At 40.9% G+C, this 26067-nt stretch overlaps 2 protein-coding genes across 4 annotated transcripts in view; one reads left to right on the forward strand and one right to left on the reverse strand.

The window, feature by feature from the left end:
- The window catches only part of CFAP96 (cilia and flagella associated protein 96), a 68362-nt gene extending 48503 nt beyond the window's left edge, over positions 1–19859 (forward strand). Inside the window, exon 9 of the mRNA XM_075066415.1 lies at positions 19795–19859. Coding sequence (XP_074922516.1) covers positions 19795–19825 — 31 coding nt within the window. The 3' untranslated portion in view covers positions 19826–19859. The remainder of the gene's footprint in view (positions 1–19794) is intronic.
- Positions 15276–26067, reverse strand: part of PDLIM3 (PDZ and LIM domain 3) — a 41626-nt gene continuing 30834 nt past the window's right edge. For 2 of the 3 annotated variants that reach the window (XM_032800359.2, XM_032800360.2), the window contains exons 5-7: positions 19865–19995; positions 18004–18115; positions 15276–17155 (exon numbers count right to left, since the gene is read on the reverse strand). In XM_032800359.2, the coding sequence (XP_032656250.1) occupies positions 16966–17155; positions 18004–18115; positions 19865–19995 (433 nt within the window). In that variant the 3' untranslated portion in view covers positions 15276–16965. Of the gene's footprint in view, positions 17156–18003; positions 18116–19864; positions 19996–25446; positions 25702–26067 lie in introns of all 3 variants that reach the window. The other variant, XM_032800358.2, reaches the window with a different exon arrangement.

Below are 26067 nucleotides of genomic sequence, written 5' to 3' on the forward strand. Positions count from 1 at the left end.
TCTAGGAAAGGCAATCTCTCCCTGTGACACACTGAAGACCTTTATTTATATCTGTATCCATATCCGAAGAGTAACAATCGGAGTAGATGGCATGATTGAAGCACACTGTGAGCCTTTTCAGCATCTAGGCTAAGAATGGCTTGTCTTGGGAAATTCCATTGTAGGGAAAGACTTTCTATCAGGTTATAGTGGAGCCCCAGCCAATTCCAAGGCGTAGGCCTGGAACTGGCTGCTTCAGAGACTGTTTTTTCTATTCTTCATACACAACAGTGGAATGATGATGATGATAGACTGTTTTGAGAACTTGTTGTTAGCGCTGTTAGAATCTGCATCAAAATGCTGGTAACTCAGTCCTTGCTTTTGCCAATGGTAGGACAATGGCCAATACCTATATCGTACCAAAAGGCAGAATCTGCATTAGATGGCTTTACAGAATAGGACTGCTGTCCTGACAATTAATGCCTTCCAAGGTACTGGTTCTAGAATCTCACCACCTCAGTACCATGTGCTTACTAGAACTTACAAGCTTAATGGCTAGATTTTGGCACCTATTTAGCTCCTGCTATGGGGCACAAGGAGGAAGAACAACATTGACTGGAGGAGGGATAACTCAGTGGTTTGAGCATTGGCCTGCTAAACTCAGGGTTGTGCGTTCAAGGTGACCACTTAAGGATCCTGGGCAAAAATCAGTACTTGGTCCTGTCAGTGAAGGCAGGGGGCTGGACTCAACTACCTTTCAAGGTCCCTTCCAGTTCTAGGAGATGGGTATATCTCCAATTAATTTTTTTTTAATTGAGTCTCAGTGTCTTTTGTGCAATTTCTCTGAAGAATGCACTATTGTGGTGGCAGGTATATAGAAAAGGTGATTCACAGATCCACATCAAGCATGTGGCATGGGAAAAATCTCATGACAAATCATACCGAGTAAGGGAAAGGCTACATGCTTCCTAGACTGTGGTGTCAATAGAGAAGGTTTTGGAACAAACAGATAAATTAAACAGTAATAAGTCTCTAGGATCAGATGGTACTCACCCAAGTGGTCTGAAGGAACAGAAATATGAAATTGCAGAACTACTCACTGTGGTATGTAACCTATTGTTTAAATCAGCCTCTGTACCAGATAACTGTTGGATAGTTAATGTAACATCAATTTTTTTAAAAAGGCTCCAGAGGCGATTCTGGCAATTACAGGCTGATAAGCCTAACTTCAGTACCAGGCAAACTGGTTGAAACTATAAAAAGAACAGGAGTACTTGTGGCACCTTAGAGACTAACAAATTTTTTTCAGCATAAGCTTTTGTGGGCTACAGCTCACTTCTTCTGATGCATAGAATGGAACACACAGATAGGAGATCATTTATACATACAGAGAATGTGAAAAGGTGGAAGTATGCATACCAACTGGAAGAGTCCAATCAACTGAGATGAGCTATCATCAGCAGGAGGAAAAAAACAAAAAAAACAAAACCTTTGACGTGATAATTGAAATGACCTATAGAAGGTGTGAGGAGAACTTAACATAGGGAAATAGATTAAATTAGTGTAATGACCCAACCATTCCCAGTCTCTGTTTAAACCTAAGTTAATTGTATCTAATTTGCATATTAATTCGAGTAGAAAAGAATTATCAAACAAATAGAGGGACACAGTTTTTTGGAGAAGAGTCAACAGGGCTATTGTAAAGGGAAGTCATGCCTCACCAATCTATTAGAATGCTTTGAGGGGCCATATGGACAAGGGTGGCCAAACTTACTGATCCTCCAAGCTGTGTATGATCGATAATTTTTAGAGGTTTCAGAGCTGGGCACACCTGCCGAAGCTCGAGAGCTTCAGCTATGCGGGGCACGCCTGTCAGGGTTCAGGCCTTGTGTCCTGTGGCAAGATGGTGGGGCTCGGGGCTCAAGCTCCAAGCCCTAGCAGTTGCCTCCTATGGGGCTGAAGCCACAAGACTTTACAAACAGAACATTCTTAAATCCATTATAATCAAAACCTTCTGCTCACTTCCAGCAGAAAATATGGCTCTGGGACTCATTAAATTTATAAGGTTCTAGTCAGTGTGCGCTTACAAGAGTGGGGAGTCAGCTAGAATTTTTCCGTTTCTTGACTACATTTTTTGTGAAGGAGAAGGAAAGGAAGGAAAAACAGGTTTTAATCCAGACAACATGGTAATTCCATGCTTCGAAGTACAGAAGAAGGGAATTCACGGAAAGTAAGTCATATTCTGCTCTGTTGTGCTGTTTTAGATTACAGTGGTGTTACTTTGGATTTACACTGGTATAACAGCAGAATTTGGCCTACTGATTAGCCACTTAACATAATCTCACACAACAATTTTAATTTGACAGTGATAAACATGAACAGAAGCACTTATTCAATAAAATGAGCTATGGCATGGGAGCTACAGGTGTGTTCAGGACCTCTGCAAGTCAGGCCATTACTGACAAAAATGAAAATTTGTGATTGAGGTAATTAGTAAGTAAGAAGCATCAGGATAGTAGGTAATCCTTGGAAAAAGTCAGGGTCAGAATTAAAGGGTCTCCGTCAATGCTACTTATTATGTGAGCAAAAATAAAATGCTCTATGTTATTAATAAATTGATCTGTGTAATGAACAAGGAAATAGCTAAGAGACATTAAAGGAATGCCGTCAACTTGATGGTGCTGTTAATTTATATTTTTACACTCATTAGATTTCAATACTATAATTAATCCTGGTTTTCTTTGCCACTTTTTGTGGGGGTTTTCTTTTTTGCTTTCATTCCCCGGTTGCTGGCTGTAATACTCTCACAAACAACTGTCACAAAGTATTTTTAAATGTACAAACTGGAAAAACAGAGATTTCTTATCTCCAGTCTCTTTGAATTATAGTATTCTTCTTCGAGTGCTTGCTCATATAGATTCCAGCTAGGTGTGTGCTCCTCGATGCCGTCATTGCGGTACTGCTCCCTGACACTAGCCTCCAGACAACGTTCCCCAACTCTAGCACTGACTGAACGGCAGTGATCCCTGGCACCGACCGTGTAGCGCCGCTCTCCAGCACCATACCGATCGGGACCACCATGGTCGTTGTGCTCTAGGTCTCCATCATCAGACTCGGAGGCAGAGTCCTTTTACTCGAGACACTGTTGGTACTGATCAGCCCAGCACAGGCACAGGCAAGACACCCATGGCAGGTGTAATGGCAAGGACCTACGCAATGGCTGTTTTTCACCCTATGGGCCTACCACCAGACTCTAGGCACCCTATGGGCCTACCACCAGACTGCCCAGGAGTTCACGGTCTGTGGCCTCAGAAGGATATGTGCCTCCACCAGCCAGGGACTGTCCCATGCTTCAGGGTTCTGAGACGGGATCAGCTTGCGGCACATAGTATGGTCCCGCACCTGTTCCCAGCACCGAGACTGCAGTTGGCACCGAGAGTCATAGCGCCAAACAGTACGACTCCAGGTATCCGGAAGGCCAAGAGGGCCCGGTGCCGCCTCTAGCGTCGTCGTTTTCATCGCTGGACGAAGCAGTGGTGGGGGCTTCCTCCTCGGGGCTTCCTCCTGTTGATAGCAGGGCACACCAGGACCTACTGCACAGGATCACCTGCAATATGGGGCTCCGGGCCGAGGAAGTGGTGGAACTGAAGGACCCAGTGGTGGACATTTTAACCCCAGAATGGCCATTCAGGGTAGTTCTGCCCCTTATAAAAACTATTCAAGCCACAACAAAAAAATTGTGGCAAACCCCTGCCTCCATCCCCTGACATCCAAGGGAGTGAAGAAGAAGTATTTTGTGCCCTCCAAAGGGTATGAGTACCTATTATTTCAGCCACAAACCTGCTCATTGGTGGTGGTGACGGTTAATGGGAAATAGAGACACTTGGAACAGGGCCCAACTCCCAAGATGAAAGACTCCAAAAAGATGAACCTCTTCGGCCACACAATCTACTCGACTGGGGGACTCCAACTGAGGATTGCTAACCAACAGGCAACCCTCAGCAGATACAATTTAATTGATGGGACTTCATGAAATGTAAGGAGCTCGTGCTGCCTGACTCTAGGGCAGCGTTTGCAGCAATAGTGGACGAAGGCAAGGCGGTGGCATGGCCTCTTTACAGGTCTCACTGGGCGCTGTGGACATGGACGCACATGCCTTGTCGGGCATCGCCATGAGAAGAAGCTGTTGACTACAGACATCCAGCCTTCTCCCCGAAGTCCAACAAATTATTCAGGACCTGCCTTTTGATGGCCTGGCCCTGTTTGCAGTGCAAACAGACTCCAGGCTTCACAGCTTAAAAGATTCTCAGGAAACGATGAAATTGGTGGGCATGCATAGACCAGTCATCCAGCGCAGATATTTTAAGCTCCAGCTCCAGAACCGTTTCTATCGTCCCCGGTCCAGGCAGGGCTTCTCCAGGAAGCGGGACAGGAATGGCAGGCGCAACCCTCCCCATCCTCCGCCTAGCCAGAGCCAGGGCTTGACAACACCATCGTCTGACTCGAAGCAGGCCTTTTGAAGATGTGCCCGAGGACAATGCACCAGTCGACATACTGGATCCTCACTCCTGTTGCCTGAACTGTCTGTCCCACCTTTACCATGCCTGGTTGCAGCTAACATCAGACCACTGGGTCCCTTGCACGATAGAAGTGGGATATTCTCTCCAATTCTGCTACTCCCCTCCCTTGGACCCCACCTCCCTTATCCCTCTTCAGGGACCCTTCTCACGAAGATCTCCTCATGCAGGAGATCCAGATGCTCCTCGCCGCAGGAGCAGTAGAGGAGGTTCCTCAGGAGCTAAGAGGCAAGAGATTCTACTCCTATTATTTCCTAATCACCAAAGCGGGGTGAGGGTGGAGGAATCCTCAGACTTATGCTAGACCTGCGAGGCCTCAACAGCATAATGAAAAAGTTGAGGTTCCACATGGTCTCCCTAAATGTGATTATTCCCTCTCTGGATCTGGGAGACTGGTAGGCTGGCCTTGACCTCAAGGAGGCATACTTCCACATCTCCATACTTCCTGCTCACAGACGTTTTCTCAGGTGTATGGTCAACCACAACCATTACCAATATACGGTCAGGACTGTCCTTAGGCATATGCAGTTGCGTAGGGCACCTGAACATTTGGGGCATCACTGGGTCTTAGTGTCCACCCTTCGGCTCTTCTTATCCGTGTTCTGACCCTTCCTGCAGGCACCCACAGCTAGCTGCTGCAGCCTGGTGACTTACTCCTGGGGGATCTAGTAACTTAAAAGTGAAAAGGCCTTCCAGCCTGCCAGACCTATTAACACAACATTGAAACTATTAAAGAGCCATTCAAGTGGTAATGAAGTCATTTAACAGGCATTTGCCAACCCCCAGGTATATACTGTCAGTTTCTGAATTTACTGACAAAAACAGTTGTGCATTACTTTAATATTTACTCAGAACATGTTAGTCTACAGGACCTTAATTTAAAATTTGCATTAAAAATATTTCATTAGTGAGCTGGTGAAGATTGTAAAATCACATCTCTTAAAAAATCCTTGCATAGATTTTTAGAAGCACAGTCATCTTCAGACATAATAGTTTTTTAAATAAATCATTCAAAAGACCACACTTATCTAAAATACATTTTAATTTGAATTATTATAGTAAAATAACCTTTCTTCCAAAGTCTTCCTGTCCATCCCTTTCTCTCTCCTCCCTTCCCCATTGAAGAGGGCTCTTAAAGGGACAACACCTCTTTCCTTCCAGATAGCTGGGCATAAAGTTTCCCTTTCTTTACTTCTGAATATCTGATAAACTAGTTTTAGGAGAACCCTCCAGCAAAATCAGTACCTAGTAAGATATAAAATCCTTTGTAATGCCTAAAATCTTTGGAAACGTATATATTTTTAAAGTTGTTGAAATTCCATAAACATGTCTATTGTTATGGAGATCACACAAAGTAAATCAGTGTTCCCTTTTTCTAAAAGCAATAAACATTGTAATGAACACACTAAACCTCTGTGACTGATTAATTTAAAATAATGTCTTTGTTTCAGTGAGTTAAATATGTAGTAATCTGATATGATTACCTTATAAAGGCTTAAGAGTACATTTAAAATGTAAAATCAGCTTAGAAGTACTGATTTAGAAAATGTAAAACAGAGAAGAGCTGCATCATGTATTCCATAATATTTAATGTTGTATTCAGCAAGACAGATGACTTGCCCCTACTACAAAGTTTTTGCAAATAAATCTCTGACCAACTTAAGGGTATATCAAAAAACCTGTGACTTACGTTTTTTGTTCCCAAGTTTAATACTTTTAATTAGGTACCTTCTGCATGTCCATTCTTCACCATCTGGCATGCAGTGGAAAACATGCTCCATTTTCTTTAGAAAGAAATTGGAGAAGAGTTTTGTTTTCCAAATGATATTTGCTTCATTTGGGTTCAGGGATTTGGCTGGAAGGGAGTGAGCAAAGTGGGGTAGGGAAGAGAGGAGGGAGACAGTTGGGAGACGGAAGGGCCTGGGCAGAGTGGGGGCGGAGCAGGAGTGGAGTATGGGTGGGGCCACAGGCAGAAGAAGTGGAGCTAGCCTCCCCAAGTGGCAGCTTCACCCACCGCCCGTGACAGCAGGTAAGAGCAGGTTGGCTTCCGCACACCCAACGTGCACTGCAGTCTCCTTAGGCAGGGGCCATATTCACAGAGTCAAATGTGCCTGTGCCACACATTCTGCGTGAGGGAGATGGTACAGGGATCTCTGCGGGGAACTGTGACTCCGCTACCACGAGGCGGACCAGGTGTCTTGGTACTCCTTGCTGCCTTGTCCCTTCCCGCCCCCAGCTGTGAGCCCGGGCTGCTGTCAGGCATAAGGGCACCAGTTTAATAATACTGCGTAGGGCCCCATAAATCCTAAGGACGGCCCTGTTTATGGTCCGTCTCTTTGGCCTGTCAACAGCCTCATGAGTGTTCACCAAGTGCATATCGGTCATAGCCGCCTTCCTACGCTGGAGGCAGGTGCAGGTTTATCCATACTTCGAGGACTGGCTACTCAGGGGACGTTCCAGGGACCAGGTGGAGCAACAAGTCCTCTGTGTCGGAGATAGGGTTGATTTGTGCTCATTGAGCAGGAGACCCAACCTATCAAAGGTTGGGTCTCCTGCTCAATGAGCACAAATCAACCCTATCTCCGACACAGAGGACAAAGTTTATCAGTGCAGTATTGGACTAGGGTCAGGTCAGGCCAGGGCATCCCTGCTGGAGGCTCACTTTCGGTCAATGTCAGACATCATACAAAGCTTCAGGTGGTACCTTGCTACCACAGCAAGGGATTGTTTGAGGTTCCTTGGCCACATGGCAGCTTGTACATATGTGCTACAGCACGCAATGCTGAGGCTCAGGCCTCTCCAAGCTTGGCTGGCGTCAGCCTACCGTCTGGGGCGTGACAGTCTGAACAAAGTGGTCACCCTCCCGGTGCCAGTTCTCTAGTCTCTCCACTAGTGGCTCAACCCACAGGAGGTATGCGAGGGAGTCCCCTTCAACAAACCCCAACTTTCTCTGTCCCTGGTGACAGATGCATCAGCATTGGGATGGGGTGCATACCTGGGAGAACTCCAGACCCAGGTTCTCTGGTCACAGGACGAGTTTTCACTTCACATCAACGTCAAGGAGTTGAGAGCAGTCTGGCTGGCGTGTCAAATCTTCCAGACCCAATTGCAAGGGAAGTGCATGGAGGTCGACAACACAACTGAGATGCTTTACGTAAATAAACAGGGTGGGACTGGTTCCTCTCCCATATGTCAGGAAGCCCTCAAGCTGTGGGACTTCTGCGTAGCCCACTCCATTCACCTGAAAGCATCTTACTTCCCAGGTTCTCAGTCTGCCATCTCATTCTGTCTCAGCAGATCCTTCCACAATCACGAGTGATCTATCCACCCAGACATTGTGCGCAACATTTTCCAAAGGTGGGGAATTCCCCAAATCGACCTGTTTGCTACAAAGAGCAGCAGCAAATGCCCCCAGTTCTGTTCCTACCAGAACCACAGCCCAGGCCCTGTTGCAGATGTGTTTCTCCTCCCTTGGATGGACCATCTATTGTAAGCATTCCCACCGATTCCACTCATCTACAAGGTTTTTGCTAAAAATCCACAGGGACAAGGGAGTGGTTATATCAGTAGCACCGGCTTGGCCTCACCAGCACTAGCATACCACGCTCCTGGAGCTGTCAATGGAAGCTCCAATCTCATTGCACCCAGTCCTGGACCTGATCACTCAAGAGCATGGTCACCTTAATCATCCTGACCTCAAGTCCGTTCACTTAACCACTTGGAAGCTTCATGGCTAAATCCAATGGAGCGCATGTGCTTTGAACAGGTTAGGGAAATCCTACTTGGTAGTAGGTAACCCTCTACTAGGGTGACTTACCTGGTCAAATGGAAGAGGTTTGTAATCTAGTGTTCTCAGGGTCACGCTCCTCCATTGTAGGCACCCATACTGGTTACTCACCGGTTATTCTGAACTACCTACTGCACTTAAAACATTAAGGCCTCTTGGTATCATCTCTCAAGGTACATCTGGCAGTCATTTCTGCCTTCCGCTTGGGAGTGGCCAGCTGTACTGTCTTCACTAACCCAACAGTCAGTCATTTCCTGAAAGGCCTGGACAGGCTATACCTGCAGGTTAAGAAACCAATCCTGGCACGGGATCTCAACCTGATTCTTTGCAGACTAATGGGCTCCTGTTCCAGACTAATGGGCCCCCTGGCAACTTGTTCACTGCGCTACCTGTCATGGAAGGTGGCCTTCCTAGTCGCAATCACCTCATCAAGAGAGTGTCCGAGCTTAAAGGTCTAGCCTCTGACACTCCTACACCATTTTCTATAAAGACAACATGCAACTGAGACTGCACCCAGCCTTTCTGCCAAAGATTGTGTCCCAATTCCACTCCAACCAGGACATTTTCCTACTAGTCTTTTACCCTAAGCCTCATGTCGATAGTTGAGAACAAAGGGTCAACTCCCCTGGATGTTCGAGCGCTAGCCTTTTACATTGAATGCACAAAGCTGTTCCGTAAATTGAACCAGTTGTTCGTGACAGTTGCAGACCGGCTGAAAGGCCTTCCAGTCTCGTCACAGAGGATTTCATTATGGATTACGTCCTCTATCCAGGCATGCTATGATTTGGCAAAAGTACCAGCTCCTGAACTAATGGCACATTCCACAAGAGCGCAGGCCTCCTCTGCAGTGTGCCTGGAGCAGGTCCTGATCTAGGGGATCTGCAAGGCAGTGACATGGTCCTCAGTTCACGCTTTCATGTCTCATTACACGATTACCAGTGCTCCAAAGAGGATGTAGCATTTGGCAGAGAGGTGCTGCAGTCACTGATTCCATAAATTCCAACCCCACTGCGTAATCAAGGGTTGGGCTTCACCTAATTGGAATCGATATGAGCAAGCACTTGAAGAAGAAAAACGGTTACTCACCTCGTAACTGTTCTTCGAGATGTGTTGCTCATATTTATTCCAAACCCTTCTGCCTTCCCCTCTGTCGAAGTAACTGGCAAGAAGGAACTGAACAGTGGGTTGGCAGGGACCTAAATTCACTGCCATGGAGGTGCCACTCCAAGGGGTTCCACGGCCGACCTGACGGGTGCTGCTAGGGGAAAAACTTTTCAACAATTGTGCATGCGGTGCACACACACCTAATAGAATGGATATGAGCAACACGTCTCAAAGAACAACGGTTACGAGAAGGTGAGTAACCATTTTATTGCTGGGGTTATTTTGTTACAGTTGCAGGTACACATTTTTCAACTGCTAATGTGATTTTAAAAAAATAATAAAATTCATGGCATCTAAGCCAAAGAGCTCAAATGATTGACTAAAACTAAGATCTCTCTGTTATTAAGGATTTCCACACATAGTGGAAGTTTGTGTGCTGAAAGAGGATTCACTGCACAGGTTTGAATGGCTGTAAATCAGTGCAAGTTGGTACCTGCCTGGGGCTCTTGTTATTCTTAAACTGCCTCTATGCGATAATCCATGCAGGAGGTTGTGATGTCAAATAGCTCAAGCTACTTTCAGTCTCTTTATTAAACTCTCAACTAGTAAGGCCTGATCTCACATGTATCAAGTGCTAGTACAAACTTCTGGCACACACAAAGATGTTTCACATGTCGTTCTCTGACCATGTTCCTCTGAAGAAAGATGTAGTTTCACTGTCTTATGACCTCCCTCTCAGGATCTGCTTTCTTTCACTATTACACATGTTTCTTTCACATGTTAAATTGCTTCTACCCTGTAAGGTTATCTACATGGGAACCTCTCCCAAGGTATGGTCTAGAGTTGTTCTTGGGTTCTCTGATATTATTAGCTAAGAGAAAAATAATGGAGACTAAGCCTACATCAATGGGAATATACATCATTTAGTAGTCTCCTGTGTAGTTCTGTCTTAAAAGGTTTCAAGGATATTGAGACTAACTAAATCTTCCTCTCACCTTTCCACACACATACACATGCACAGACAGTTCTTTATGGAAAGTCAAACATTCTCTGTTGCTACCCCATCTCTATATGTCTGCTGTCCAGTATTTCATTTGTATTTCTTGTAGGAAACCCCCATCCACAGAAACAATCGTTTTTGCTGCATGTCATTTTCCTAATAAAGTATAGTGGTGTATATTTTCCTTGTGACTGTATGCAGAACTAAATTCCTGCAGTTTACTTGTGTGTTAGTTAGTTTACTTTTAAAAATATTATGAGGTATCAGAGAAAGAAAAGCAGACATTTTACATTTGTATTAAAAATATATCATGATCTGAAAACCAGAGGCCAGTCTGAAAAAGATATAATTAATTATTTTAAGTGTCCTAAAATCAAAAAGACTTGAAATACACCTCCACCCTGATATAACGCTGTCCTTGGGAGCCAAAAAATCTTACTGTGTTATAGTGAAACTGCGTTATATTGAACTTGCTTTGATCTGCTGGAGTGCGCAGCCCTGCCCCTCTGGAGCACTGCTTTACTGCGTTTTATCCGAATTCATGTTATATCGGGTTGTGTTATATCGGGATAGAAGTGTATATATACAGTACACTTTGAGTTAAATTATACCTTTGCCCTGGGCTTGAAACAAAGAGGAGAGGGTTGTTGCATTGCCCTTGGAACAGGCTGGAAGGCAGATTGTAAGTCTAACTACGGGGTTTCCTCTTGCTCCAAGTGGGAAGTAGGCTGTGCCAGGTCTTCATGCATTGTACTCCTCTGTAGTGCTGTTGCAACTACAGTGGCCAGCATGTTGATGCAATGAAGCCAAGGCTGCCCCAGTTTCTTCCCTCATGCACAGTTGAGGGAATAACGGCTCTTCCCTATGGCTGCTACCCACAGTGAGGGCACACCAGGCAGGACTGTAATGGGTTGCTTTATGTTGAATTACTCTCTTGCACGGCCATGAATGCTAGCCACAGTATGGCCCTCTGTATTAATATAGAAGCTTATTTTTGGTTTGACTTTGTTGGCATACAAAAGTTGACAATTATACATATTTTCATTATTTTTTGCCTTTGATTCTTCTGTGTAAGCCCATTTCTCCATAGTCTACTCTGCTCTATTTAATATCAGTTTCTAGTAGGCAGCTGAGTTGCTTACAAGATTCTTAAGAAAGGTTAATTCAGGCTCCTGACTAAATATTTTTTAACAGAAAAAGAATTCCAGAGACCTCTAAGAAACTGTTTAAAAGGCAAGACAGACACAGGGTGTGGGAAGGTGTGTGTGTATATAACACACAGAATATGACAATACTTTGTGTATTGTCATTTTCACTTTTCATATCACCCTCACCTGTTTGTTTTTCACAGATTAACAAAGGAAAGAAAGAAAATTTAAAGCAGACATACGTGAATGTAAAGCTAAACCTTTAATGGAAAACTGGAAAGAAGGCATAGCATCTTTTAACAGATTATAGTAAAATGTTTTAGATTTTAAATAATCAGTGTCCTTCTAACACAAAGTGGATTTGATTTAAATCATGATTTAAATCACTAGTCAGGAAGACTCAATTTAATCATGCATTCTTGTTGGTTGTTATAACCTTAATACATATTCTTCACAACTCAGAGATAGGTGTAGATTTCATTTTTAGAAGGTACACACTATACATTTTAAAGTGATTTATTTTGAAAACTTTTCAGATTAGTTTTACAGCTATCTCAGAAAATGAATGATTGATTATTTCATTTACCAAAGGTAATTGAATCAGATATTTATGAAGTCATTGGGAGGTGAGCTATCTTCAATTCAACAGGTTAATCGTTAATATTTGGAGGATTTTCTTGCCATGCTGTATTAAGAGGAGAACATCACCAGACAGACATTTAAATTGTTTTATTTAACTAAAACAACAACGTTATGTATTCTGGATTTTTTTCTTGAACAGTAAACATATAATATTTTAACAAAACAAGCATATGAATTTTTTAATTTAGTTAAACATTCAAGTTTTTTAAAATCAGGTTTGTTTTTGTTTTGTTTTGAACTAAAATAGTTAAATGAAATATTTAAAAAAACAAAAAAACAAAAATTAAATCAACTAAGTCAGCCAGGTCAACATGAGAAACTTAAAATATTGGCTTCTGCAGCTAACTCAGTCGTCTTCACTTTCATTTTCCTGTTTGTTCTTAATCTGGAAAAGAAAAACAAACTTTTCTGATTTTTCAGGTCCCATACGATTTCTCAATTTGGAATGAATTAGTCCAAAGAAAGAAAATATTCTTTCTACACCGGCAGAAGAAGCTACTGCTGTTAAAAGTGAGATTATCACTTCAACAGTCTCTGAATCCAAGTGCTTAAGTGATTTCCACCAGTTCACTGCTGTGACTTTCTTTAAAACATCATGAGCAAACATATATTTTTTGAATGGTTCACCCTTAGCTCTGAAATTTATTATAGTTGGCATTATGGAGGTATGATTGCTGGATGTCCATGTCATAGCCAACTCCTCTTCTTCAGCAGTTAAGGTTTGACTCTGGTACCGAGTATTGAGAATATTTGCAAGAAAATGAACTGGAGATAGTGCTTGTCCCAATCGTTTTTTTAATGCTTGTAATTTAACTCTGGCATTGCATATTTCTCTTTTTAAGATCTCACTCAGTTCCTTCCAAATTTCAACAGCATCAGCAATAAAACAGCTATTTCCCTGCATTTTGTTCAAGGCTACAGAAATAGGCTTCAGGGTACTCAGCATGCGTTCAACATTTCTCTTAAGCCCAATGTTGAGTACTTTGGCTGTGACAGTGCCATCTATTTTTCCATGACTTTGTTCACGAACTGTCATCCAGATTAGGCCAGTTCTTGATATGTGCTCAAAACAGTCCACTGCAGAGTTCCATTGCACATCTTGTGGGAGAGTTTGCTTGGTTCCTCCCACTTTTTTCGGAGCAGCTGCTGCAAAATGGTTGTCATGGAAGTATTTTGCAATTTCAACAACATTAGCCTTTATTGCTGGAACACTGAAGTCTTTGGCTAGGAGGTGCATTAAATGAGTGCTGGAACCATATGTTATTAGCTTGGGACTCTCTTCTAAATTTCTTTTAATCTTGGATACATTTGCAGCATTGTCTCTGACCAAGCTGTGTACTAGACATTTGATTTTTTTTTTCACAGTTTGTTATAGCTTTTACTGCTATTTCTTGTAAGTATTCTGCTGTGTGTGCATTTCCTGATTTCACACCTTACAGAAACAATTGATACAACAGAAGAAGGGAATGTCTTCAGGCATGTATGACAGGATCATTGTGGACATTGCTCCACCCATCAAGACTCAGGTTAACAATTTCACCCTCTAGACCTTTTGCACGCTGCTCAATTTCTCTTTCTTACACTTTATCCAGCAATTTGCCTGCAATATCTGCTCTGTTGGGTGGACTATATTTGGGTCTTAATGACTGAGCCATGTAATGAAGTGTGGGTTCGCAATCATACAGAAAGGAGAGTTTGTTGCATAAAGAAACTGGGCAATTTTTTCATTAATTACCTCTTTTTGTAATCTGCTGGTTCTTATCACAAACTTATCTATGGTTGTTTCTGGATGGTGGAACTTTTTTTTTCTTGTTGCTACAGGTGATATATTGTGGCTATGTGACATACATGATGTGACTGAAACACTATCATTGGCAAGTAACACTGAATCTATAGAAAATGATGGTGATCTGGAAGGTGGATAGTCTTCAGAATCCTGTATGTTGAGGATGGATTCTCCTAAACAAAATAAGTCAATGCAGTTATTTAATTATTATTACCATACTGCTCATTTAGTATTACTCATTGCATTCACTGACACTCAGTATTACTTTAAAGGTGAAATTGTAAAACGAAGATCTGCCTATTTCAGCGATTTATTTTTTATCACAACTGCATCTAAAATGATAGTACCATAGAGTAACAACTATATTTTTTGCTCAAACATGAGAATTCAAGAATAGTTCAGAAGGAAGACAGGGAGTCCTTAAGAAAAAAGTATTAAATAAAAAAGTTTACCAACCTGAAGATCCTGCAGGCTGTCTGTCAGTGAGGATTGGCCTGACTCCCAAGGCCTGTGAGACTGGGGGATCGTTTACTACAAAAGCAATTTCTCCTCTCTTGGTATTGACACCTCCTGATCAATTACTGGAAATGGACCACATCCAGCCTGACCTAATTGGCCTTCAACACTGGTTCTCCACTTATAAGATAACTCCCTTCTCTTCATATGACAATATATATTTATGCCTGTTTCTGTAATTTTCACTCCATGCATCTGAAGAAGTGGGTTTTTTTTACCCATGAAAGCTTATGCCCAAATAAATCTGTTAGACTTTAAGGTGCCACCGGACTTGTTGTTTTTGTGGATACAGACTAACATGGCTACCCCTCTGATACTTATTTTGTGTTTTAATCCAAACCAGTGTGCATTTGACTAAAGTGTCTGGGGAAAATCTCAGTTTGGCTACCACAAATGTGCATGGTCCTTTTCACTTTGAGGGAGAGGTGGACCAGGTATTAAACCCATGTACTGGCCAGATTTGACCAGAGCAGGACGGTACTGTTTTGGGGTCCTAGGCTGGGAGGCTGGTGGTTAGTCTGCATATGACTGCAGAGGGGTGTGTCCCTACCTGTGTGAATGCTGGTGGAAGTGCAGACTGGAGGGCTTTGCAACTTGTTCCAGCAGCACAATGTGAGACGGAGCCCAGGATGGTGTGTTACAGGGCTCAGTGGTACCCCAGTTCCAAGTGGCACCCTGGGGGGAACCCGTCACACACACTTTCTCTCATTTAATACCAGAAAGGCAAAATACAAAATCTTGATTACATAGATTTATTTCTACTTTCGATTTTTATTAATAAAGAAATGAACATTACAAACTATGATTTTAAAACATAGATTATACTTAAGCTTTTCAGAATTGTACGTATTTCTTGCATTCCTACTTTCAAAAGAAAATTTTGATTTACTATACAGAATTTCATTAATGGAAATAAGTAATAATACATATAGTCTTCCTGGTGCTTTGGAGGCACTATTTTGGAGGTGTTAAATTAATTAAGGAGCCATCTTTATTTAAAAAGTCATATTGTATATTGTTGGTATATGCACACTCTTGTTATATTTAATATGTGGTGACATGCAGAAATTTTATAAACATTTAAATTTTGAAATAGTACATTAAGGAACCTTGAGAACTGTTGAAATACACAGATGTTAGGTTTCAGATTTCAGGGTGCAACTTTAATGGAGTTTTTAGTATGTGTTTAAAACATACACACTATGTTATTTTGATTCAGTGTTCTGCATGATTTAAGATCTTATGATAGAATTGGGAAAATATTTAGGGGCTTTCTGTACTCAGTTTTTCATGTCTCTGCTAGGTTTGTATGCTTGATGTGAAAGTTTAATTTTTTTATAGCATAAATTGTATTTAAATACAGTCGTAAGCAATTTATTGTGGTTTTGATACTGTAACACTAAGGCTCAATTTTTCATGTAGGTGCGCACCTAAGTGTGCATGGACTTGTACACATACCTATTGGAGGCACATAGTTCTTCAGATGCACATGTGCAGAGTTGTGTACCTACACATACCTATAAATGCACACAACATTGGAAGATAGGCATGACTAAGTCAGATCTGAATAAAAGTGCATACATATTTAGATATACTCCTTATTGAAAATTTGGTCCTTAGTGGTTTTCAGAAAATGCTCAGCTGTAACATTTTCTTTGGTGTTCGCCAAGTATTTAGTGCAGGATCTTTCCTTGGCATATTTTAATTCTCAGTAATTATAAATGCTGCTGAAGTTTTTTAAATTTACCAAATCTAACTTCATTATGACCATATCTGCCCATTTTTGGTGCATATGTGTGTGTGTGTGTTTGCATTTGCATGTCTCCATCAGAATTTCTTGGAAAGTAAATGAAAACACACTCTCATTGTAGTTTGCACTCTGTAGTTCACTGAAATAATATGGGACAAGCATCCTACTCTATTACAAGCAAGCTTCACTGTGCTTGCGGTTCTATTATATAAAATTAATATCAGTCTTTTATTACATTTGTTGCACCAGGAAGTGCAAATAAATAAGACTCTAAATATCAAAGTAAGGAAAGCAAAGCTTGTTTTTGTGACATAGGTTAATGATAGCTGAATGATTTTATGGCTGAAGCAGATATTGATAACTGTGGTTTGTTAATATAGATGTAAAATTCCTGCGTTTTTTAGTGGACTGACCCTTTGAGGGACTGAGTTATAGGAGTTGCTGCCTTATACTCCATTAAATTACACTGGCAGCTTCAAAGATAATTACTTTGCAAAATGTTACTGGTATATATGCTATTGCTGGCTAATGAGGCTTCTGCATCACTCCCACCTCCAAAAGAAAATGTTTAAAATCTGCTACTTTGGATTAAGGCAGTAAGTTCAGTCAGTTGTATTGTGGCTCTAAGCTGTTAATGTCTTTTTGTGTGCATGCATATGTGTCTGTTAGCATAGGACTAGCACTTTGGATAAACAGTAACTGCTTCATATCCCTCTGGTGGCCTCATGCGGGCTCGCGCATGAGTTTCACAGTATAATTGTCCCTCCACAAAGAAGTAGCCCTTTTGTTTTAAGTTGATATTGCAGTCAGAGCACACAAAGCATTCTGGGTGCCGGTACTTGTCACGTGCCTTCACCACTGTACCACTGTTTATGAAAATAAAGAAGAGAAAACTAGGTTAATAGAGGAGAATGAATTTAGAGTAGAACAGAAATGCATGGCAACATGACATATAAAATAAATACTGTTTTTCTATCATTGGTAATGCCCGTGGAGTTATGTGCATGTTCTGCCAAGTTCTAGGAAAATATTTTAAAGCTGGAAGTTGATTCTGAGCAGACCTTTTCCTGTGTAAATATAAAATGCCATATGGAAGTCTCAGTACTCCACTGGAAGATCAGTACTTCAAAGACCACTGCCTCTTTCAACTATCATATACAGGGTATAATGTAGCCCAGCAGCCAGGGAGTGAAAATAGTTTAGAAAACGATTCCTCTGACTTAGCCACCAAGACCTGAGTTCAGGATTCTCTGTATCCCTGTTTGGAATTACTGACACCATTGAGACCTATGGCTGGGAATTTCAAAGGAGCCAGAAGGAATGAGAGCTCCCATTGAGTTGGATACCTTACTCCATTAGGCAGCTTTGAGAATCCCAGCCTGATACAGTACAGGCTATGCGGCTGCTCTTTTCAGTGTATGTATTAATGGTAGAATGTGGCAAGAGATACCAAGAAGCTTGAACTCAGGCCTCTGCAAGTGAAAAATAAGTCATATGTGGAAAGTGATCTGAATGTACAGAAATGTTTAAGACATTATGTTAATGATTTTGGACAGTTTATTTTTTTAAGTGTTTCAATGCTCCTGTAATTTTTTTGATTTTTCTAAAATTACAAATAGAAAATTCCTTAGAAAATCCTCCTGTATTTTGTAATCCCTTTTGAAGATTTCTGCTATAGCTATAACTTTGTTAAAATTAAGAAAAAACAACTTACACAATGCCATTTCCACATTTGTCACACAATGGCAGTTTTTGTACACTTCCTGCACCAGAAGGCATCTTTGTTTCTGGTGCTCTCACGCTCCTGGTACCAACGGGACGTCCATCTGAGAAACAGAACATTCTCATTTATTTACAGTATAATACAGAAGCATCTGGCTATAACTAAATGCTTGCTTGAGGGTATCCACTTCATATTGATTTATAAGTAAGGTCCTACTTGAATTGCAGGATGATTGTCAAAAAATTGCTGCTGAGTTGCAGACAAGCCATGGAAAACTGTGGAAAAGTAATAATGAACCTTATTATTTGTGGTAATAAAGTCCATTATTATTTTTCTTTGATTTTTCTGCTGTCAGTCACCAAGTGCTGAAAGCGGTGGCCCCCCTACTGTCAAAATTGTGGTGGAAGCATAATATTGCTGAATCTGCAATTTCCATAATATTGCAAGTTAAGTAGGACCTTATTTATAAGTTTTTGCTTTCATTAAGTAATGTTAGAGGTTCAATAACCTTTTTTTTTTTAACTTTGAGGGGCCAAATCTTGTATCATCAATGTTAGTGGGAATATTGCTATTAACTTCAGTGGGAGTAGGATAGGCCTTGAGTGGTGTTCTGTATTAAATTCAGCTAATGAAAAGATTACTAGTTATTAAGGCTACGATTTAGTCATGGGTATTTTTAGTAAAAGTCATGGACAGGTCACGGGCAATAGTGACTTTTGCTAAAAATACCCTAAATCTTACATAGGGGGAGGGGCAGCCCAGGGCCCCGCTGCCCTGCTGCTGCAGCCTTGGATGTGGGGTGGCCCATGGCCACGCTGCTGCAGCTCTAGGCAGGGGCAGCCTGTGGGCACCGCTGCTGTTCCTGAACCACTGCTCCGGGGCAGAGCCCAGAACCAGTTGCCTGGGAACCCTGAGCCCAGACCAGCTGCTCGGGTGGCCCTAGAGTCAGCCACTGCAGCTTTGGAAGTCACAGAGGAATCCGTGGAAAGTCACGGAATCCGTGATCTCCGCCTCCAATATGGGTGGTCTAGGGCCCCGCTGCCACTGCTCTGGGTTGCGGGGCAGCCCAGGGGCCATGAAAGACTCGCATCCTTACTTGTTATCTATAGAGTTAACCTTCAAATTCATTCTGAAAGATTGATAACACAATATGAATAAAAAGTCATATCAAAATGTAAGCAAAAATCTATTATGACATTATACATGCCTTTTCTTGTAAACTCTTAATTTTAGATCAATTTTGTTTAAATTCTTCTCATTACATTTACTACAGATATAATAAAATTGTCAGAATTTCATATGCTTTTTCCCATCTGTTTTATTGTGAAAAACTCATCAATTATAGTATTTTTTATAGAGTATAACTAAGGGAAAATGCAAGTGCAAACTGTATTCTCTTCAACCAATTTTCGAGCATCATTTTGTTTTTTTATTTAGAAGTGTGTGCAAGAGAAGAAACTTAATTGAGGAAAGGGTTTAAAATTCTTCCCCCTTCTTTTCCTGGTTTAGAAAGAGATGGCCAATTTTCTTTTCCTGTGTCAGTGGTATTTTTATCTCACCCCAAAACTTTTCTCATTCAACATTTTTATCATTCAGTCAAAACATTTTTACACATTATCAGTCTTAAAAACCTGACGAGAGTCTGAAAAATGTGATTGATAAATGGAGGTCTTAAGGCTGGTTAATTGTCATAGCACATGTTAAATATTTAATAAAAGGCGTAAAGCAGTAAAATGTGAAATTGAATTTTATAGCTCTAATCCTTGTACATCTTCTTTTCAGGTTTTCCCCTTTCAACATATGGAAAAAATAGAGTGCTGGGAACAGATATATACAGTAAATTGCTGCTAACCAGAATCCTCGGAGACTAAATCCTGGAGCACCTTAAATGAGCCAGATTGACGTGGTTGACTGGGCCCTTCCGGATTGTCATGCAGCATCCTGTACACATCAGATTGAGGTACAGAGGTTGGTACTGGTTCACTGCAACATAGGCAAGGGATGAACAGGTGAAGAGAGTTAACAAATATAACTTTAAAGCAGTAGAGCTACCAGACATAAGAGTATGATTCAGTAAACAAAGTTATGATAAAAATCAGTTTACAGAATCATTGAATAGACCTTTCCCCTCACCCCCCACTAGATTGGCATGCTTTGTACAGTGGTGAAGTTCTGAAATATCTTTCTTAACTAAATGAATATGCCTGTTATTGCTGCACAGTATTCTCATAAGCAAAGTTCTCATTTTACAAATAAATATCAAAGTTTATTCAAGCTCAGAAGAGTGACTGTTAAAATGGCACCTTCTGTGTCTTTGAGTCTGATTTCTGCACTTTACTGATAAATCCAGTTTTAGTACTGTTAGCCCAGTAGAGAAAGTACAATCACGGGAGAGTAACCTGGATTTCATATAAGTGCTATTTACTATTCTATTCTACGTCATGCATCAGCTACATTTAGAATGCAAATTCTTTATTACTGATGATGCTGAAAAGACAGAACTTAGCTTGATTTTCAGATCCTAGATTTAGTTTATGGGACTGGCAGTTAGAAAAGTCATCTCTTGATTTATAAATTTAAAAAATTAGATGTAGAAGTCTAGCTAGAGAATAAATATGATACCTTGTGATATTATTTTTACAGTTACTTTTCTGGCTATAGCTGCACTGGAAATGGGCCATTACTTGTCTTTACCCTCAAAACAGCTGCAGTCCTATAAGTCTGCAGCCAAGTTGCTCTTTGACCTAATTTCCAGAATACCATTTTCAGGTCAAATAGCTTCTGGGGTAGTATTAAAACATATCATCACTTATACTGTTAAGATAGATTTGCAGAAATCTGAACAACCCAGTCTTTCTGCAGGGCATCATCAGCCAATCACTAGTTAATATATTAATTATGATAAAATAATAGTCATTGTGATTTACTTAACTTACATTCATAGGAAAAGACAATGAAACAAATGTTCCAGTGGCAAATGTTTAAAAACCTAGATTTATTAAATGAAAAATCTGTTTTGTTTTGTTTTTTTAAATTAAATAAAATTGATCTGTTGGTTACTTTTTGTAGTGGCTGCCTTAACAAAATAAACACACAGGGAGAAAATCAGGCCCCAATTAAAATCAATGGCAAAATTCCCATTGACTTTAGTACGGCCAGGATTGTATCCCTAATATTCCATAACAGCTGTCTTATATTAAGCATTATTACTACAACATATACAGGTATGGTGAAGAACGGACACCCTGGATGCATTGTGAAGAATAAGGCGAAGACAAAAGAGTTTCAATTTTTTGATTATTAGGGGAACTAAGTAGAAGCAGTATCATAAACTTTTAATGAAGCATATTACTGCATTTATTCAGAGATAAATGTTAATTTTAAATCTCTCATTATGAGCTTGCTCCTACTCCCAACCTTATGCTTGCAAGGGGGTTGGATTGGGCTTGGTGTGTCCATCTGTCTCGAGTTTCTTGAGAGTAAGGTTTAGAATATGAAATGGAATAGAAATAGACTCAGGCCTGGTCTATACTGGGGGGTGGGGGTCGGAACAATCTAAGTTATGCAACTTCAGCTACGTCAATAACATAGCTGAAGTCGATGTACTTAGACCTACTCACCGCAGTGTCTTCACTATGGTGAGTCGACTGCTGCCACTCTCCTGTTAACTCTGCTGGTGCCTCTTGTGGCGCTGGAATAGAGGAGTCGATGGGAGAGAGCTCGGGGGTCAATTTATCGCGTCTGGACTAGACATGATAAATTGATCCCGCAGGATTGATTGCTGCCCTCCGATCCATCGGGTAATATAGACATACCCTGAGTGACTGGTCAAAAATCTTTTGTCTTGTGTTTGCACGTTGAATGCCCTGATTGTCTATAATCCTAATTTGTGGTCAAACTGGGAGGTCATATTCAGTGGGGGCCTGGAGAGGTCTGTCCCAGGTCTGGTACTAGTTATCGTTGGATAATGAGAGTATGCTTATGAAATTTATGGATGACAGCAAGCTAAGAGGGGTTGCAACCACTTTGAAGGAGAGGATTATAATTCAAAATGATCTTGACAAGTTGGAGAGTTGGTCTGAAATCAACAAGGTGGAATTCAGTAAAAGCAAAGGCAAAATCATATGTACAAGTACAAAATGGGGAATAACTGGCTAGGCAGCAGTATTGCAGAAAAGGATCTGAGAGCTATAGTGGGTCACAGATTTAATATGAATCAATAATGGGATGCAGTTGCAAAAAAAATCAAGTATCATGCTGAAGTGTATTAATATAAGTGTCATTTGTAAGACACAGGAGGTAATTATTCTACTCTGCTTGGCACTGGTGAGGCCTCAGTTGGGGTATTGTGTCTAGTTTTGGGTGCCACACTTTAAGAAAGATGTGGACGAATTGAACAGAATCCAGAGGAGAGTAACAAAAATTATAAAAAGTTTAGAAAACCTGACCTGAGGAAAGTTAAAAATAACTGGGCATGTTTAGTCTTGAGAAAAGAGGGCTGAGAGGGGACCAGATAACAGTCTTCCAATATGTTAAAGGCTGTTATAAAGAGGACTGTGATCATTTGATCTTCATGTCCACTGATGAGCTTAATCTACAGCAAGGAAGGTTTAGGTTAGAAATTAGGAAAAACTTTGATTTAAAGATAGTTAAGTACTGGAGTAGGTTACCAACAGAGATTGTAGAATCCCTGTCATTGTAGTTTTTAAGAACAGGTTAAACAAACATCTGTCAATGTTGGTCTAGGTGTATTTGGCCTTCCTCAGGATAGGTGGGATGGAGTAGATGCCCTCTTGATGTCCTTTTCAGCTGTACATTTCTGTGATTCCCCAATCGGATATCTCTGAGCTGTTTTTAAAACAGTGAACTACATATCTTTCCTTCTCAGCTAACTACTTTTTACTATCAGTGAAAGTACTGTACATAAGACATATGCATTGTTATTAAATTTACTTTGACGAACAAAGACTGCAGCAAGTAAAAGGAAAAACCTTCATTTAAGTTTAAAAAAAAATCAGCATCTTTTTATTTCTACTAATCATTGATTTTTTAACTCCTTACCCAGATTTACTTATTTTTAACATGTTCCCAAGAAAAATCATAAGTAATGGTTGTAGAATTACTTGTTACCCACAAAATTTACTTATGAGACACCAGACTTTAAGATACCTTTTCCAAGTTCATGCATAGGGAAAAGTAACCCCCAACAGTTGGGACATTTCAGGGCTCTGTGCAAGGTCAGTTTCCAAACTGAGAATGCCTTTGCCCGCTATGAAACCTGAATTTTTAGACTTAATCCAGGATTCCACAGGGGGAGAAAGCAAGTTGGCTTTTAAAAAAAATGTTATTGATGATGGATAACCAGGCAGTAGGGCTGTGGGGGCAACCTGCAGCCCGCGCTGTTTCATGTGGTTCCCATTGGCCAGGAATGGCGAACTGTGGCGACTGGGAACTGCGGGCGGCTGTGCCTGCCGGACAGTCAATATAAATGCTGTCTCGTGGCCTGCCAGTGGATTACCCTGATGGACCGCAGGTTTCCCACCACTGCAGTACGGCAACACTGTTACTCACAAAGCTCTGATAGAATGGAATTTTGTTTCCATTAGATCATCATGAACTTGGCATATATGCTTTTTGGATAAGTATGATTTTTGTAGTTAGTAAAGGCCCAGTCCTGCAATGTGCGGAGTGACCTGAACTCTCATTCAAGTTTGTGATTGAGCCCTTGGATTGAAAATATTTGTAATAGTTTAAATGTGGATACCACAAATACTGTAAATGATTAACTTAAAATACTGTTAGTAAAACACAATAAAAAAGTAAGTTGTTAAGTACAAAATGAAGGAGAAGGCAATGTAAATAAATTATTAATGATAAAGCTTCTGTACCTTGAAAAAGAGAGACAATTAGTTGTTTTCCATCTGAAATATTACAAGCTTGACTGTAAGTTAATTTTGAAGTATGCTTTTTACCACTCTGGCGTTATTCCCTGGTTGTCCAAGGTTGTCTGTAAGGGTTTTTACCATACTACTACAATGTATAAAACTCTTAACTAACCATTCCCCAGATATGAAAGAACACTGTACAAGTTCTGCACTCAACCTCAAATAGGAGGAGGAGTGCTTATGACCAGTACAGAGATTTGTTAATAAGCCCAGGAAGGAGTCTATTCTGGTCCTCCTGGGCCAAAGGTTAGTGGTCTGGAGTGAGTTTTCTTAGGTTGGGGTTAAAAGTGAAAAAAATTGAAGAATATCTGCAAGACTTTCTGGGCATGAAGGACTGCAACAGAGTATAAAATGTCTTATACTGACTGCTTTAATTTTTCTTTCTTCAGATGATGGGGATAGGTGCCATAGGACCCAGTCCTGCAAAGAAGTATGCAAGTGCTGAACTTTAAGGACTAGAATAGTCCAACTGAACTCAGTGTGACTTCGTTAGTGCTTAAAATTAGCTGTGTATGTAACTCTTTTCAGGATTGAGGCCCTGGTCAGGAGTTGATTAAGAGTCCGTTTTAAAGAGTAGCTACAGTTATCAGCTTGTATTTATCAGCTGCAAACAGAGAGAGATTTTTTTTTAAAGTGAATCTGACCTGTAACACTTTTTTTTTTTATGTTCTCACAGACATCTTTAACAATCTGGGTTAGAAAAATATTTTTAATACATTAATAGTAGGGCTGTCTTTTAATTGCAGTTAACATCTTCAATTAACTGAAAGCAAAATTAACGCATTAATTTTTTTAACATGTTAATTGCATACCTGTGGGCTCGGTGGGAGGCACCGACCAGGGGGGGAGAAGGGACTGAAGCCCCGGCCCACAGCTCAGGAGGAGGCACGGTGGGGGTTGAAGCCCTAGCCTACAGTTTCAGAGGTGGCCGGGGGGGCGGGGGGGAGGAGGGGTTGGAGCAGCCCCAGCCTGTAGCTTCCCGGGCAGCGGGGGATGGGTGGGATGGAGTGGAGCAGCTCCAGCCCGCAACTTCCTGGGTCGCGGGGGGGCTGGATCCCTGTGCCCCAAACCCTTAGGTTTGGACTAAAGCCCTGAGTCCTGAGAGTGACCGAAGCCCTGAACTCCATGCCCCAAGAGGGGCTGAAGCCCCGCAGCTCCCAGACCTGACTCTATATTTGAAAATATAGAAATTCCAAACAATTTTTAAATAATGATATTCTAATATTGCTTAACAGTGTGATTAAAACTGCAATTAATCATGATTAATTTTTTAATTGTGTGATTAATCACAATTAATTTTTAATTGCATGATTAATCATGATTAATTTTTAATTGCTTGACAGCCCTAATTAATAGTATTTTAATATAAGCTTCAAAATCTTTAGTTGCAGTTTAGATGCCTTTTAAAATTTAATGTAGAAACAGTATGGAAATTGATAATGTTAATGCTTTAGCAAATATATTCAGTGCACATGCTGGCTCTGATTACCTCATTGAGGGATTTTCCCCCAGAGCTGTAGAAACTTGGCCCTGCAGTGTTTCCATTATATTGTCATCTGAGTACATCTGCAGAGGTGTATTAAACTGAGCATGTACAATCTTGACACCAGGAAGTTCCATTTCCAAGGGAATGTTAGGGGCCATCTTAGCTGCAGCTTTCAAGTCAGTAGGGCAGATAGTGCTAACAGAAGAGGGGGTACTACGTCCACTGCCACCATCAATACCGGAAGGAGTACTGCCTCCACTGTGTTAATAGCCAGTTTACAGAAAGGTGTGCAACACATACCCAAAATAAAGACAAAATAAACAAGTGTAGAGATGTTAACATGACTGTAAAGAAAGAGATGAAATCTATCAAATATAGAAAAGCAAAAGTATGTTTAATCTAGTCAACTTTGCTTCCTTAATTCCCACCCCCCCAAAAAACCCCACAACACCTACAAACAAAATCCAAGAACAATCAATTAAAACCTCTGAATCTGTGAAAGCCCGGTGCATAAAATATATTTTCCCCTATCACTGACATGAAACATAACCTTCTGAAAGTTCAGAGTACTTGGAAAAAAATATTACTTTGTATTTTTAACATTGTGCCTTTTGCAGAGGATTA

Source organism: Chelonoidis abingdonii, chromosome 5 (assembly GCF_003597395.2).
Source record: "Chelonoidis abingdonii isolate Lonesome George chromosome 5, CheloAbing_2.0, whole genome shotgun sequence".
Taxonomy (NCBI): domain Eukaryota; kingdom Metazoa; phylum Chordata; order Testudines; family Testudinidae; genus Chelonoidis; species Chelonoidis abingdonii.